The sequence below is a fragment of the Terrapene carolina genome, unplaced genomic scaffold (genome assembly GCF_002925995.2).
Source record: "Terrapene carolina triunguis isolate 2854851 unplaced genomic scaffold, T_m_triunguis-2.0 Scaffold96, whole genome shotgun sequence".
Taxonomy (NCBI): domain Eukaryota; kingdom Metazoa; phylum Chordata; order Testudines; family Emydidae; genus Terrapene; species Terrapene triunguis.
In genome coordinates this window covers 21632691-21649002 of record NW_020664447.1, presented here as the reverse complement: position 1 = coordinate 21649002, position 16312 = coordinate 21632691, and the positions used below count along the sequence as shown (strand labels likewise).

The 16312-nt window shown below is 45.1% G+C and overlaps 1 protein-coding gene across 1 annotated transcript in view; it reads left to right on the top strand.

The window, feature by feature from the left end:
* Nucleotides 1-11067, top strand: part of ABTB2 (ankyrin repeat and BTB domain containing 2) — a 194821-nt gene extending 183754 nt beyond the window's left edge. The window contains exons 10-17 of the mRNA XM_024213861.3: nucleotides 1135-1361; nucleotides 2268-2446; nucleotides 3404-3509; nucleotides 3614-3716; nucleotides 4969-5059; nucleotides 7033-7101; nucleotides 8178-8291; nucleotides 9540-11067. Of these exons, the coding sequence (XP_024069629.1) occupies nucleotides 1135-1361; nucleotides 2268-2446; nucleotides 3404-3509; nucleotides 3614-3716; nucleotides 4969-5059; nucleotides 7033-7101; nucleotides 8178-8291; nucleotides 9540-9737 (1087 nt within the window). The 3' untranslated portion in view covers nucleotides 9738-11067. The remainder of the gene's footprint in view (nucleotides 1-1134; nucleotides 1362-2267; nucleotides 2447-3403; nucleotides 3510-3613; nucleotides 3717-4968; nucleotides 5060-7032; nucleotides 7102-8177; nucleotides 8292-9539) is intronic.
* Nucleotides 11068-16312: the final 5245 nt, after the last annotated feature.

Sequence of the window (16312 nt, the reverse complement as noted above, 5' to 3'; positions counted from 1 at the left end):
CACGTCTGCATTAAGGCTTGGCTCCCCAGGAACTATAGTGATGTAGTTTTACTGGCAAACATTTTCCTAGTGCTACTTTCCATGACCCAAGAGCATGTGAAATGTTGCACCTTATCTTTTCAGTGTTAACATCCTTGATTGTGCAATGTCTTATGGTAAAGCATCTGATGGGTTAATTGTGCCACAGTAAGAGTCCTCTTTCTATAACATGTTCTGATTGTGCAAATAATGAAGTTAAGCTTCCTATTTCTGGATGATTTTTGTGGGAGGGTGATCAGAAGGCATGAGATTATGTAGTATCAATTCATGCAGAAAGGGTAAAATCCAGTTCTTTATGCACTGAGAGCGCCAGCTAGTGGCAATTCAGCACAACATCTTATGTTGGCTTGATTGTCTTGGATAGCCAACATCTGTCCCTTAAGGCTTCTCAGATCTGTAGGAAAACCAAGGACCCAGGCATTCTAAAGGGGACCCTCGGGTGTTAGACAGAGGCAAGCCATTGCTAGTGATTGCTGGTCTGCCAGCCACACAAAGTAAACACTCGTGGGATTTGATGAAACCAGTCCTGACTAAACTGCCATAATAATGTTTAAAGACCCAATCATTAGAGGAGCCAACTTCATTTCTGAGGGGAGGAGGAAGGCATAGGTAATAAAAATAATAATAATATATGGAGATATACCTATCTCATAGAACTGGAAGGGACCCCGAAAGCTCATCGAGTCCAGCCCCCTGCCTTCACTAGCAGGACCAAATACTGATTTTTGCCCCAGATCCTTAAGTGGTCCCCTCAAGGATTGAACTCACAACCCTGGGTTTAGCAGACCAATGCTCAAACCACTAAGCTATCCCTCCCCCTGTGCTGAAACTAGGGGGGGCAGGGGGTGCTGCAGTATGCCCTGGCTTGAAGTGGTTTCCATTATATACAGGGTTTACAGTTTGGTTCACTGGGTCTCGGCACCCCCACTATAAAAATTGTTCCAGCACCGCTCGAGGAAGGGTTCATCTCTGGAAAGAAATGAGTCACTAAGTCAGGCTTCCAGGACTTCTGGGCCCAAATCACCCTGCCTGGCCTGTCTGGTTTGCGGGCCTTTCATTTATTAAAGAGCAATTCCTCTTCTTTTTCCTCCGCAGAAACGTGCTACGCAAGCTCCTGACCCAGCCCCAGCAGTCGAAGGGAGATGTTCTCTCGCTGGAGGAGATTTTAGCTGAGGGAGTAGAGAGTGACACCTCCAGCCAGGACAGCTCCAACGAGGGGCAGGTCAGGCTGTGTAAAACCAGGATGAAGGCCCTGCAGGAGGCTATGTATTACAGTGCTGAGCATGGCTACGTGGACATCACCATGGAGCTCAGGGTACTCGGTAAGGCAGGTTCAAAGTAGCTAGAACCTAATAACCTATCTCTGTGAGAGCGGGGATTACAGGTCACTAGGAGAAGGGCCTGCACCATCAAATTCAGACCTGACACACATTGAGGGGAGCTTAGGGTAGTCTCTAATTTAAATAGAAAATGACATCAAACTGTTTACTGATCACTCAGCTGCATATTCTAAAGGACCCACTGATTTAGGATGCCCCAATTTCTGGAACAGCCTGGGACCTGAGGATCAGAGCAGCTGAGCCCTTCACTCCACTGCATTTGAAGTCAGTCTGAGTTGTGAGTGCTCAGCACATCTGAAAACTCAGGCCCCTCTGAAGTGTTTCAAGTTGAGCTCTCAAAACCAGAGACAGCTAATGCCCAGGCATAGGATTTGAGGACCCAGAGTGCACCTATTCTTACACCTGTAAGTAGTCGACTGAAGACTTTGAAATGTGCATGTCTAGATAAGATAGCTCATCAGAACAAGCGAGCCGCAATACTGAATTATAGCAATCACAGTGGGTTTATATAAGATTAGCTGCACCATTACAGCATAGGGAATAGCCAATCTGCAGAATTTAGATTGCTTCGCTATGCTTGCGGAGAAAAACAGTGCATGAAATGAAGGTTAAAAGAGTAGCAGGCTTGGCAAGAACCAGGAACTCCTGAGTTCTAATCTTTAGTCCTGACACTAATTTTCTCTGTGACCATGGGCAAGTCACTTCACTTTCCTGTGACTCAGTTTTCTCACTTTTAAAATGGGGATAGTGGTACAGTTGCGTAAAGTGTAGAGCACTTTCAAAATAAAAAGAGCCACTTAAATGCTGATGATGATGATTACAACAAGAGAAGAAATACCCTCTTGCCTGCTATTTCAGCCCCTCAGTTTCCCTTGTGTCTGGTTACAGGAATCCCGTGGAAGCTTCATGTGTGGATTGAGTCATTACGGACAACCTTCTACCAGTCTCGCTATTCCGTCGTGCAGAACCTCTTAAGGGAGTTTGTGACTATTAAGGAGGAGGACTATAACGAAGAGCTGGTTAACGAAGGGCTGCAGCTAATGTTTGATATCCTCAAGACCAGCAAAGTAATCATTCATTTTTTAACAATATGAAGTTCAAATCCTTTCAGGCAGGAGTTTCACAATTATTTGGTTAGTGTTTGTACTAGAAGCAATGTAAACCTGTGTCAGGGTCCCAATGAATTATGGATGTACAGACAGCCATGGCTGTGTTTACCCAAGCTCATGTAATATTGCACTACCAGGGATCAAGACAGAAGGGATCAAATACTTGCTTCCTCCATGTCAAAGATGCTCATTTTAATGGAAATGGAAATCCTTGTATAAACCCCACTGTCGTGATTGGCTTCTGGAACTGAGTGCATTTACAGTAGTGAAAGGGATTACCTGCAAAGTACTGGGGAACTCAGGCTGTCAGTAGCATGTCATCTACCTTCGTGGAATTTTCTGAACAATATTATTAGCTGTTAGTGAATAGCAATCTTTTTTTTCTTTCTTTCTTTTGAAAGTTGGCCTGACTACGCTTCCATTGAATTCAATGGTAGTTTTTGCATTGATTTCAGTGGGAGTAAGATCAAGTCCTATATCGTTGTAGACTCTACCTGGAGATAGCAGGGAGAGGGAGTGGCTGCTTAAAAACTAATGCAAAATTTGAACTTTAAAATAGTGCAGTGCCGAGCAACAAACGGATACATTAGGAACAGTGTTTCCTGATGATAAGCCATGCTGTGGACTTTGTTGTGTAGAAGTTGGGGGAGCTTTGCTGTGTAAGGATTGAGCTCTTTTAAATTAATTATTTTTCTTTGACAGATGTGTGCCATAAACTCGCTGAGAATATTTTTGTGGTGAAAGTCACCCCTCTGCATAGGTCTGGAGTTAGCCCCGCTGCACAGAGCCCTTATAAATAGAGTCGTCCTTAAAAGCAGCAAAGGAAGATTCTTATTATAAAGCAGCAAGCAAATTATTACAGCCTGTGGAGCCTACTTTTAAGCACTAATGATATAAATTCCTTCTTCCTTACAGAATGATTCTATCAACCAGCAGCTTGCAGCCATCTTCACCCACTGCTACGGCAGCAGTCCTATACCCAACATTCCTGAAATACAGAAGACGTTGCCGGCCCGGCTTGGTGAGATACTCAGTTTTATCTCAGTTTCCACAGTGGTTTTGCTTTTTCTCTTTGCCGTGCTGCAGCATTTTAAACCCCCCCCCCCCCATCTTTATTTCCAACAGATCCTCACTTTCTAAACAATAAAGAAATGTCTGATGTAACTTTTCTAGTGGAAGGAAAGCTGTTTTATGCACACAAAGTCCTGCTGGTTACTGCTTCCAACAGGTGAGTCAGCCTCCATGAACTACACTGAGTAACTGCAGCTGTGTTATTTATGTTAAATGAAGATTAGTAATGGAGGACAGGGGCCCATAATCCCTTACTCAGATGAGCAGCCCTTAATCACCAATAGTCTCAATGGGGCTACTGGCATGAGTAAAGGCTACTCACTTGAGTTTACATGCCCAAGCCACAAAACTTTTAGAGCCAGATTCTTTGCCTACGCTCAGACCATTAGAGAGTGGGGTAAGGCCTGATTTTCTACCCAGTCCCAATACAGGTTAGAACAAGGGGGCTGCTCTGATATGTACTAGCAGTTAATGTTTTCTAAGGAACTGTTCAACAGCTGAGCGTAGCTTGCTCTGGCCACTTCTTTCCACCCCTCCATGCCTCTCACCCCCCACTGCATTCAAGGCTGAGGGAAGGACAGTGTAGGAGCCAGCTATTCTAGCTCTGTACTTACTGGAGCCTGCCTCACCCCAGGGAAGTCCTCAGCAAAAGTGTTAAGGCCAGATTCTGTCCTCTTTTGCACCCCAGGAGCAAAGGGGAGTGAGGGAGGTAAAGAATGTGGCTCCTTAGCACTGTGTACCTTGGTGGTGGTGCTTTTTTTTTTTTAAACAAAATACTCTGAATCCCCAATATATTTTGTCCTTGCTCCTCCCATGGAGATATTGTTCAGTTGATTCTATTATAGGATCAGTTATTTGCTTTTAAAATTAATATTAATGCAGTGTACAATTCTCAGGATTTGATTCAGCTCTGTGTCACTCCAGTTTTATGTGAATCTAACGCTACTGATTTCAGTGTAATTAGAGCACCTTAAAGCTGCAGTAACATGGGAGTGAATTCAGTCCTGTGGAGTTTACAGTTTAGTTGCTGTTAAAGATAGCATAGCATAGAAGCATAGAATATCAGGGTTGGAAGGGACCTCAGGAGGTCATCTAGTCCAACCCCCTGCTCAAAGCAGGACTAATCCCCAGACTGAAATTTGCCCCAGATCCCTAAATGCCCCCCCTCAAGGATTGAACTCACAACGCTGGGTTTAGTAGGCCAATGCTCAAACCACTGAGCTATCCCTCCCCCCGATGGAAACCTATTGATTGATTGTTTTGGAAAATATCAAGTATAAATGCAAATACACTAGGACCAAGATTCTCCAGTTCCCCTTTGCTTACTGACGACTAATCCAAGCAAAGATGATGCAGAGTGGCAAAAATGCAGGAATCTATTAAGCAAACTTCTGTCTCCATTTTCTCAGGTTTAAGACTCTGATGACCAATAAAACAGAACTAGACAGCCAAGGCAGTAAGACTGTTGAAATTAGTGATATGAAATACAATATTTTCAAGGTATGTAAATTATGTGCATCCTTACCATTAGCACTGTTTGTCTCCTCCTGTACTTACTGTGACGCAAAGGCTACAAGTTTTAATGCCAGAGATAAATGATAACAGCAGCACTTGGTCTAATTCAAGTATCTCTGCATTTTTAGGTGTGTTCTGATCTGCATCCAAACTTGTCAGCTTGGGCCTAGCTCTGAAAAGAATACGATTGGATTTTTTTTTTTTAATGCAGCTGATCTCCTTCATAAAGGAGGACAAATGAGGTCTTTTATTGAGTACTTTTTTATAGTTCTGGAAGTTCCCAGGCACAATTTTCATGCTGTGTTAAGCAAAAAAATAAGCCTGGTTAGAGCCAGAGAACTGCCAGGCTTCACATTAATTCAGATCAGACTATCAGAAGTCTATGGGGCTCTCTTTAAAGACTTGACATTGAGAATTCCACTTTTACTTTTGTTGATGTTTCCATATTGAAGTGACCTGAGGGAGGTTCATTCATGATGAAAAGAGGGTAGGTTTAAAAAAAAAATAAAATAAAAAAAGGCAGGTCAGTGAAATCCAATAGTCAGGCATTGTTCCAGCTTTCCAGATCTGCATTTCAAATTAGAAAGGAAATGTGCAGAATACAGAAATCTGAAAGTGCAGAACTGCTGAAAGTCTAACTGTTTCACTAAAGTGTTTAGGACTCATCTTGGCTTTCTCCCTCACAATTTCTCTATATGGTCATCACCACATAGTATCTCTGCATCCAATGGGAATAATTTGAGCATAAAAACATCCCTACTGCTCTATCCCAAGAGGGTTTCCTATGTTTTGTATTTGAATTGAAAAGTCTGTATCCAAGCTGTGCAGCTCAGGCCCATGACCTGAAGAGAATAAAGTTGAGTGTATTAAGGCAGGTCTCCTTAACATAGCACAAAGAAGATCTTTGATCAATGGGCTTTTGTGATTCGGGAAGCTCCAAGGCATGATTTTCAGGCTGTGGTGTTTGCAGTGTCATAGACCCAAAGGGGGCAGGGAGAGGATTTTGCCTCTCTGGACAATGTGGTAGATTGAAAAGTAATACACTGAAAGCCGTAAGAAATGACCACTAAAGGTGGCCTTCTAACGAAGTAGAGAGGGAGCAGATGTGTGGGGAGACTTTGGGGCACATTTAGAGGACACGAGATTACCTACTAAAAGTGGTATCATTTTCACTGTTTAGGGGAGAGAGTTTTGCCTAGTGGATAAAGTACTAAACTGAGATTCAAGAGCCCTGGGTTCTGTTCAGCAGCAGGCACAGGGATCAGGTTTTGCTAGAACGATGGGACCCTGACTGCAGCTGCTTGGCACTACTGCAATATAAATAGTAGTAAATAGGATGACCTTGGTTTTCAAGTGAAAAATCAGTTCCCTGATAATGGGCATGGGGAAGGGGCAGGAGAGGGGTTTTGGAACAGTAGGGAGGTGAGCATGGGAGGGTGAGAGAGGAAAGGCTGACCAGGCCTGTCTCCTCAGCCAACCCCCCCCCTCTATTTCCCAGCCCCAAACCTCCCAGCTGAAAGACTTGTGGCAGGGGGAGGCTTATTGGAAGCTCTAGGGGAGGGCAGTGTGTCACCATCTGGCAGGCCCTACTGTGCACATGCACTAAGCTAGCCTACCACCAGTTTCACTGCCTGGCAGCTCCTGGGTGTGGCTAGCCTGCAAAGCGTTACAAAAAACAGGACCCCTGCGGAGTTTTTACAGGGGCCTTGCAGTTGCTCAGAGACACATTGTCACCCTTGGCCTAAATTCCTTGATGTGGCCCCCTTCAAAGCCAGAGAAAGAAAAGAACATTGGAAAGCAGCACAGCCAGACCATTAGAAAATGTCAAAGCTGTTATGAAGACCCACGGGAAGCTGGAGCTGCAATTTCTGTTTGCTTCCTAAGGGCAGCATGGGTGTTCAAATTCCAATGTGTACTGACTGACAACAGCTTCAGGCCTGGCCCTTTTCCCATTTCAGATGCTGATGCAGTATTTATATTATGGAGGAACAGAATCTATGGAAATTCCCACAGCTGATATCCTAGAGGTGAGAACGTTTTCTTCCAAATGCAGTCAGGGATGATGGGGCGTGGAAGCCAGAAGAAGCTAGAGCTTTGAAAGGAGGAGATGCTTTCAAAGCACATAGTCAATACTGCTTGACAAGTGCCTGCTGGGAAAGATGAGAGCAGCTACCAGTGTTTTTATGGGACGTGTCATGTGGCTGCTTTATGCACACAGAAAAGTGTTAAAACACCTAGTATTCTTTTAGGAGAAAATAAGGAATTGTGGAAGGTGAGATGTGGTTTTGGGTCATCTGAAATAGGAAGCAATTACTACTTCAGATGGCTTATGCAGAACAAGGGGATCTGTGTGTAGATGTGGTCGCCCCATCTCAAAAAAGATATATTGGAATTGGAAACGGTTCAGAAAAAGGCAACAAAAATGATTAGGGGTATGGAATAGCTGCCGTATGAGGAGAGATTTAATAAGACTGGGACTTTCCAGCTTGTAAAAGAGATGACTTGGGGGGGGGGGGGAATAGAGGTCTATACAATCATGATGGGTGTGGAGAAAGTAAATAAGTGTTATTTACTCCTCCTTATAACACAAGAACTAGGGGCCACTAAATTAAATTAACAGGCAGCAGGTTTAAAACAAACAAAAGGAAGTATTCCTTCATACAATGCCCAGTCAACTTGTGGAGCTCTTTGCCGAGGAGGTTGTGAAGGCCAAGACTATAACAGGGTTCAAAAAAGAACTAGATAGATTCATGGAGGATAGGTCTATCAATGGCTATTTGCCAGGATGGGCAGGGATGGTGTCCCTAGCCTCTGTTTGCCAGAAGCTGGGAATGGGCAACAGGGGATGGATCACTTAATGATTACCTGTTCTGTTCATTCCCTCTGGAAACCAGGAGGCGCACAAATTTAAGAATGCAGGAAGGCGCTTGCTACCTTCATTCAGTGCTGTACTCTGAATAATGAAAAGAGGATGCTATGCGTATTCTTCCTTATTGGCCTTTCTGCTCTCACAGGAGGGCTAGCCCTCAAGAGAAGGAGTTAGAAGATCCTTTGAGGAGGGAATGTAGTTTGATTTTGAAAAACATCTCTCTTGTCCCAATAGCTGCTGTCTGCCGCCAGCCTGTTTCAACTGGATGGCCTCCAAAGACACTGTGAAATCTTATGTGCCCAGACCATCAGCATGGAGAGCTCTGTTAACATCTATAAATATGCAAAGGTAAAGGCCGAACTGTCTTGTTTAGACCCCACAAACGCCTAGGAACACAGGCACTTCACATGCTTGCTGCTGTGTGGTATTTTGGACAAGAGTCATGGTGCACGATGATGCAGGCATGCTCTGGCTGGGCCAATTCTGCGCTAAATTTGCTTGCAAAATGAGAGTTTGTATCCAATCTGTAATTTAATATAAAGGACCCAACATGTGTTACCAGTAGGAACATAGAGGAGCAGTTCAGCATTCCTGGAAGTCAGCAGGAGTGTGGGATGTAGTAGAGAGGCAGGAGCAGGCTGCTAAAGATTACATCAGAAAATATTTAAACATGCTATTTTAATTTTACTTCCTGTTAACGTTTTTGCATTATGTCAGTCTAGTGTCACTACACAGTTTCAATGTTGGAATCTCCTGCACTTGCCCAAGGCTGCTGTGTTTGGGTTCCCAACAGCCAAGGGGAAACTATTCCAATGTAAATTGAGTTCCTTACATTACTTCCATAAAAAATTCTATTCCTGTTAAGAACCCCAAAACCTTTGGGAGTTTCTAAATGTTGGGCATAAAATTCATTGCTTTTCCCCTCATTGTAGTTGTGTCTTCTCTGATGATGCTGAACTGGATGTAACTAGGTAAATAATTACTGGGAGAACCAAAGGAGACTATTTAGAAGCTATAGAGCCAATGGGACAATCTGAGGCACGGTATTAGAGTGGCTCTTCCCCATCTCATTCTGCGCTTTGGTCTAGGAGTGAGCATTCGATCATATACACCATATTTCCATGGCTACTCATATTACATACCAGCTGGCAAGATTCCTTTGTTGTGTCATGATGCAACACACAGACTCCAGGCTCACACAAAACAGGTATCTTGGCCATTTCATCAGCCAGCTGCTCTTTTCCTTGAAGAGCCACTGGACTGTGGCTCAGGTAACAGCAGGAGATCAGAGGATTAGAAATAAAAAATTTACTTTATCGCCTGGAAAATATCCCAGTAGGATGAACCTCTCTGGTTGCATGCATGCACACAGGGAGAGGAAAAAGAGAGTCATTCATAGCACGAGTGTCCTTTCCATTAGCATTTACCAACTACATAATTACGTACATACCCCTTCCCTTAACAGTCCTTTGTTTTGCAGGCATCCTGCCCAATGAAGCTGTCAGAGGGAAAGGGCTTAGTAGTGGCAGCTGTGAAAATGTGCTTTAATCTGTAAGGCTCACAGAGAAGGTCACTGACTCCTGTTCTATTTTACAGATTCACAGTGCACCTGAACTGGCCTCGTTCTGCGAGGGCTTCTTCCTCAAACACATGAACTCTCTGCTGGAACAGGACTCGTTCCGACAGCTCATCTATGGCAGGAACAGCAAGGTGCAGGGTCTGGACCCTCTGCGGGACCTGCAGACAACACTGGCCAGTCGACTGCATTCTATTTACATCACTTCAAGAGTGTGAGGCGGGGGCAAAGCAGCAGCAGGAACACTAGGGCATCCAGGTCTGTCTTATGGAACCACCGGCTCATGCTGAAAGTCCCCACAAGCTGACGCCCTTAGAGTAGTGATTTCTCTGGGGAGCGTGTTAGGGTGCTGCAACAAATCTAATGACAAAGGCGAGGAGGTGGCTTTTTTCTTCTGTGCTGCACAGCATCAGAGCGATACCAGGACAGCACCAACAGGAAAAACTGAAGCAGCAACTGAAGAACCTGGCCCGAAAAGCGGATCTACGCTGCCATTTTCATGAGCACAAGGTGAAAGCTGCTAGGGAAACAGAGTGCAGATGCAGTGGAGTGAGGCCTAACATTGGAGGTGTTTCTAACATGCTAATCTAAACCATCTACCTACAAGCACCACTGGTGTATATACAAGGGTGTGTTGATAGTCCTCTAATCTCACGAACTTCTGAGCATTCAGTCACCTGACTAAAGGCGTATAGTAGTTAGCACACTCAGACTACCACTGTAGCTATAAACACCAGTTTTACACATGACAAAAAACTCTAGCATTACTTCCCATAAATTCTTTGCACCTTAAGACGTACCTTCTCTCAGCCTTATGGGTTACAAAGTGTGAGAGACTAAAATAGGCCTCTACAATTATCTTTTTTCAGTAGCACCTACTTTGAAGAGTTTAGCCAAGTTTTGATCTACTTGTCTGTGTTCAGTGGTGGCCAATTGGAAAGAAAATAGCCTATCCTATTTACACTGTAAAGGTTTGATCAAATGTCTTGTAGTGTCCAAGTCATCCCCTCTTTAACCGTCTGGGAATGGCACATGGAGCACTCCTGCATGATTAATGCAATAAGAGGCGGTTTTCAAAAATGCTGTGGCAGGAGGTACAGTAAAACCTATTGCTGTGTTGAGGGGCCTACGTCCTAGTATTGTGTGTACCACCTGGACTCCCGTAAAGCCAAGCAGAAATGTACAGCTCATTATTCCTTGATGCTGTACTCTCTCATGCTGGAGGTGGCATGGTGTAGAGAAACATGGATGAGAGGAAGGCCTGACGCCTATGCTGGCTGACACAAACTTGTGGCCTTAGGCAAGTCAGTTCTCTCTACAGCTGTGGAGATGGAAGTAATGGGGATACTGCCTCATCTACACTACTTCCTGGGGCGGGGAGGGTATACTGCATAATACTTGCACACCTTTGCTCTCTATGTCTAGGAAACATTGAGGTTGCAATACTTAAAAACTAGATACTTCAACCCTAGCACCTAAGATTCACCATGTTTTCTTAGACGTTTCTGCCCTTTGTAAGCTATCAAACTTTAAAAAAAAAAAAAAAAATACAAGCACAGGCCTTAGAAACAAAGATGTAAGGTGATAGCAGGATGAGTGGACATCAGTCACCATTAGCTATAAAACACCCCCTACAACCATTCCCCCCCGGTCTGTGTTAACACATATGGAAAGCATTAGCTAAAATGCTTCATTTTAGGCTGCTGGGGGGAGAAAAAGCTTTCAATGTCCAGTTAGCATTTCTTAGCAATCTGAACAATGAAATGCTAAACACGCTGAGGGGAGACGGCTCAGGCTCAGCTGAAAAGAAGAGTCAGGAAAAGAAGGTTTGATGGAGGAGGGGAAAAGGGCAGATTGCAGCATCTCCAGTTAATTGGTCAAAACCTGAGGCCCCCACAGGATTGCAAGTCGCAGGTGGATTGCATGACATGAGTGTGCTTGGCTAGTCAGGGATCTATAAGCCTATAGACTATCAGTTGGAAATTGGCTGGGAGCACCAGTTGGTCTGACTTGTGTTATAAAATATACAGTTTTGAAGAGCACCAGCTTCATTAACCCTATTTATTCTTAGGGAGCCAGAGGCTCTTCCAGCTTTATCACTGAAAGAAACCCCAAAAAGGCCATAGACTGGAATATATTTCAAAGAGCTGCTCCAGCTATCTGTACAAAAGCATAGGTCTAGTTTTATTGCTGTAATATTGTCTGTTAACTGTACATTGTCATTTATGTAAATGTACCAGGATTTTGCTAACAATGTAACATTTATGCTTTTGAGTTTTGACTCAGTTATGAGGGGCTGTAAGGGGGTGGGATGAGCTGTGTGTGTGAACATGCATGGTTAGGGAGCACACTGTAGGACAAAAGGGCAAAGTATGGCCTTGCCCACACTAGGATTTTAGCATATTAGATTGGGAGGTGAGGGGGAGCATTTACCACATGGTAACATTTTTCCACTCATGAAGACAAGGCTGGTCTGTACTTTTACCTGTGTGTGTGTGTGTAGGGACAGGTGTGCCATTTACCTTTCATAAATTGGAATAGGTCTGAAAATGGGGTGTAGGAAGCATGTTTTTCCTGCCACTGTCCAAGAAGGTACAAGGGGAGTAGAGGGAAGGAGTTTGGGTTTCTACCTCAGGTAACATGAGGGGATTTGTCTTTCTTGCCTGAGACTCACTCACATTTTAGAGCACTTAAGTTATTGTCAAACAGGGAGAAGGGGAATTAGAAAAAAAAATCTAAATAATTTTCTTCAGGAAGCAACAGAGAGTCCTGTGGCACCTTTAAGACTAACAGATGTATTGGAGCATAAGCTTTTGTGGGTGAATGCCCACTTCATCTATTAGTCTTAAAGGTGCCACAGGAGACTGTTGCTTTTTACAGATCCAGACTAACACGGCTACCCCTCTGATACTTTCTTCAGGAAGAGACTGAGGTAGGGCCTTCTTTCATAGCAGCTATTTCTCTCCTCTTTCAGCTCTTTAGAGCCCTCTTAAGTGTCTCAGGGAAGGGAGTGATGCTGTGGAAATCCTCAGCAGAAGCCAGGCTGTAAGGAAAATGGTTTGATGACATACATTTGGGCTTCTCAGCCAAGTTGGCTATGTAATTACTGTAGTAACCTAGCAGAGGAGATAGTGGGCAAGTCTCAGCTGAAGATGGACAGATTTTCCTGGGGGCCCATTTTACTCAAGGAAATGGAATAAATAAGTTCAAGTATTTCCCTCAGGAGGTTGCCTGGCTACCTGTTCTAGTCTATGCAAATCAAGGACTGTCCATGGGCTGTCTGGAGAAGCACAAATCTTCAAAGGAAATACACAGAACATACATCTCACTGGGGTGTCCTTTGTTGAGTTTCAGGGGCTTGGAGACACTCAAGGGCTGCTTTCTCCAGGCTACAGTAAAGCTTGTGCTAAACTTCAGAGTAAACCTTTGCACAGCAAAGATGAAACCCCAGTTGCCATGGTGCCCTAGTGCTAACAAAATGGAATATGCCTAGTTCAGGCTCCTTGTGTGCTTTCCTCATTTGCACATGTGGAACAGCTGGACAGCTTTCTAAAGAGGCTTCTGTTATGCAATAGAATCAAGGAAAACAAGGTGATTTGCCCCGTGGGTTGGAAGCTTTGTTTAAATATGGAATCTACCTTATTACAGTCTTAGACGTGGTGACTTAAGGAAAAATTCCTGACAGATGCACCGCAGTACCTAGAATCAGTTGTCCCAGTGAAGCGAAGACCCAGCTAGACAAGAGTTTGATTGGGTGAGGAAGCACTATGTTTTCCCCCATGGGGAGCAGAGGGATAAGTTGCCTTATGTTGGGGGTACATCCATGCTCCATTTAGTCATAACAATATAAACCCCTTTGTATAAGACTGGCTAATGATGTATTACAGGGCCAAAGCTCACATGATCCTCTGGGACTCTGTTGGCTCTCAAGCACTCCCTTCAATGCCCATCTCCTACACTAGAGCAGCCATGGAAGACAAAACGTTTGGAGACAGGGCCAGTCCATAGTGCCTGGTCTGACATTTCACAGATGGGGTGCTCGTGCTGCAGAAGCAGATGCAGGGATTTCATGCAGCTTGTCAGAGACAGGGATTATTTCCAAAACTAGACTGCAAATGCAGATTTCAGAGCAAAACTCCTCCCACCCCCACTGTAGTCAGTGTCATTCAGGCCACCTCTGGGCTGGTATTGATCTCAACCATTAAGCCCCTTTAGAGCCCCTCCGCTAGATTGCTGGCCTGGTTTACAGAGCAGTCACAGCCTATTGCCCCCGCAGCTGCACTCAGCAGGAGTGGCAGGTTATTAGACCGAGTGAAATTCTCACCTCGCTTTGCTCCGTCTCCCAGGGGCTCCCACAGCCCAGAGAGGGGAAAGGATTTTACATCTCAACTGTCACCTCACTTTCAGCTCAGCTTTGCTCTGAGCCAGGGGAGGCCCTTTTTTGTTGACTGCCAGCCTCTGGCCCCTGCCTCCACAATGCTGCTCTCACCCTAACATAGTTTCCAGCTACACACACCTTGTGGAAAATGAGTCTAGGTGCATTACCAATACAGACGCAGCCCTATGATTATGGGGTCTAGATGTTCAGGGAGCCTAAGGATACACTATCACAAAACCTAGATGGAGGAGAGGATTAAGGACCAACAAATTTCACCGCTTTTACCTTGCCTTCTCCAATACCAACAGGTACACTTACATCAAACAAACCCCCCCATATACCATCAAATCAATGCACTCCGATGCACATGCTTCTCCCTCTGGTAGGAGGAGATAGGCCTGCAAGCTGTCATTGTCTGGTCAGCTGACCCCCTATTTGCCCACAGTCAAATAACTATTCCAGCAAGAACATGCTGGTGTAGGCCGCAGCCCACCATTCAATTGTAGCATGGGGCTGTTTTCATTTTTTAGAACTTGTTTCATTGTTTTGCATTTTACCTAACTTAGTTAAGTAAATTTTTTTTTTTTTTTAGCAATTAGACACGAGTGTGTATCTAAGGCTACACCTATTCGAGACCATAAAATATTGCTCTTTTTGTTACTGTTCTAAGAAGTTAGTGCTCTAAATATTTAACCATATAACTGACCAATTATTTTTGGTCCAGTCAAATGCCCAACCCTAGGATGAGACACCAAGCGCCGTGACACAGATCTGCAGCCATGCTGCTTAACACCCTACTGAAAGGCACTCAGATATTATAGGAATGAGTGTGGAATAAAAACAGCTACAGAAGAGAATAAAGATGCTTTCCCCTCCTTCCCACCCTTACTATATGCATTGCTATTTGAGCCAGAGGAGCTCCCTACTCTAGCACCTTGCTCACATTCAGGCCTCAGGGCCATGGGGACTCACCTCCTGTAGCTAGAGAACAGGCCAAAGGAGCACCCTGGCAGATCCTCAGCTCCCCCCTCACCCACCACCCACATTCACAACAACGGCACCAGTTCTGTTTCCTCTCCACCCAAGCTACCTCTCCTAGAGGTCAGGTAGGTCACTCCAGCTGTCAAAATAGCTCATAGGTCTCCAAGAAGGCAGGCTGATTCCACTGACAACTAGGTCATGCCTATCCACCTCCTGCTGAGAGCTGCTCAGTTCATACATGGCTTTGCCATTTCCTTCCAATTAGAGCACTCACTCATTGCAGGCTGACAGTCACTGCTGCACACAGGGGAGAGAGATCTACAGCAACAGCTCAGCTCCTGCCTTGACATGCTGGGCCAAGGCACCAGGAGATGGCTTTGAACCAGAGGAGGACTGGGCTTGAGGCTTTAACTGTGTTATAGAGACATGGTCTGACAGCCCTCACACCAAATGCATTACAGGAACTGTCAGAACTGAAGGGGAGAGAGGGCTACTGGAGAAGCATGTGCAGTTCAGCTGGCATGGCCCTCTGCTATAAAGCACATGCAGAAAAGGGACTGAATGTCTGATTCTTCTGGGTGTCCATAACGCCCTCCACTGGTGAACACATGCACAGAAAGAGTAACAGGAAAGCACTCTGCTCCTGGACATGAATGTTAAGGGCTTTTTTTGGGGGGGGGGGGGGGGGGGGAGAGAAGAGAGAGGACCTTTACTTTTGTCAGTAAGAAAAACAGATCCCATTCTATCGTGTGTGCTCAGAGATGAGTTGGGGGGATGGGTCAGAGAATAGGCCAGGGTACAATGGCCAGGTGCTGGCAAGGAAGAGGGACCATTAAAGTCAGAGTTTAAAGGGAAACACATAAGCCAAAGAGAGGAATTGAGTTTCTGAAGCCACTAGATAAATGGAAAATTCCTTTATAAATGTCACACCAAGAGTGTGAGCTAGGGACTAGAGAGACGGTAATGGGAGGCTATTTAGAAGCGCAGAGAGATAGTGGTGAAGCAACAGATTTCTGACCAAAGAGGCCCTGGGCTCTAATTTTGGAGGAGACACTGTAGCAGGGCCGGCTATCCAGGTGACCACCCGGGACACTGTGGTCAAGTGGGAGGTGCACACTGTCTCTGTGGAGTCAGAAGCTGCTCCTGACTAACGAGGTGCTGTGTAGGGGGTGCCCAGATTTCTCCCTTACAATGGAGGAACATTGCGGGGAGAGGGGGAGCAGGGACTCTCAGATGCTGCTCACCTCCCAATATTGCTCCATGCTCCCCCAAGGGCCTGGGGAGGGGGGGTGAGAACGAGGAGCAACACCAAGCGCTCCCTGCATCCAGGTCAATTTCCCCACGTGGGCTGGGCTGTGCAGCCTTCCCCTTATGCAGCCCAGGTAGTGAAAGTGACCCAGGGAGCCCTGACATGGCTCATCCCTTCACTGCCCC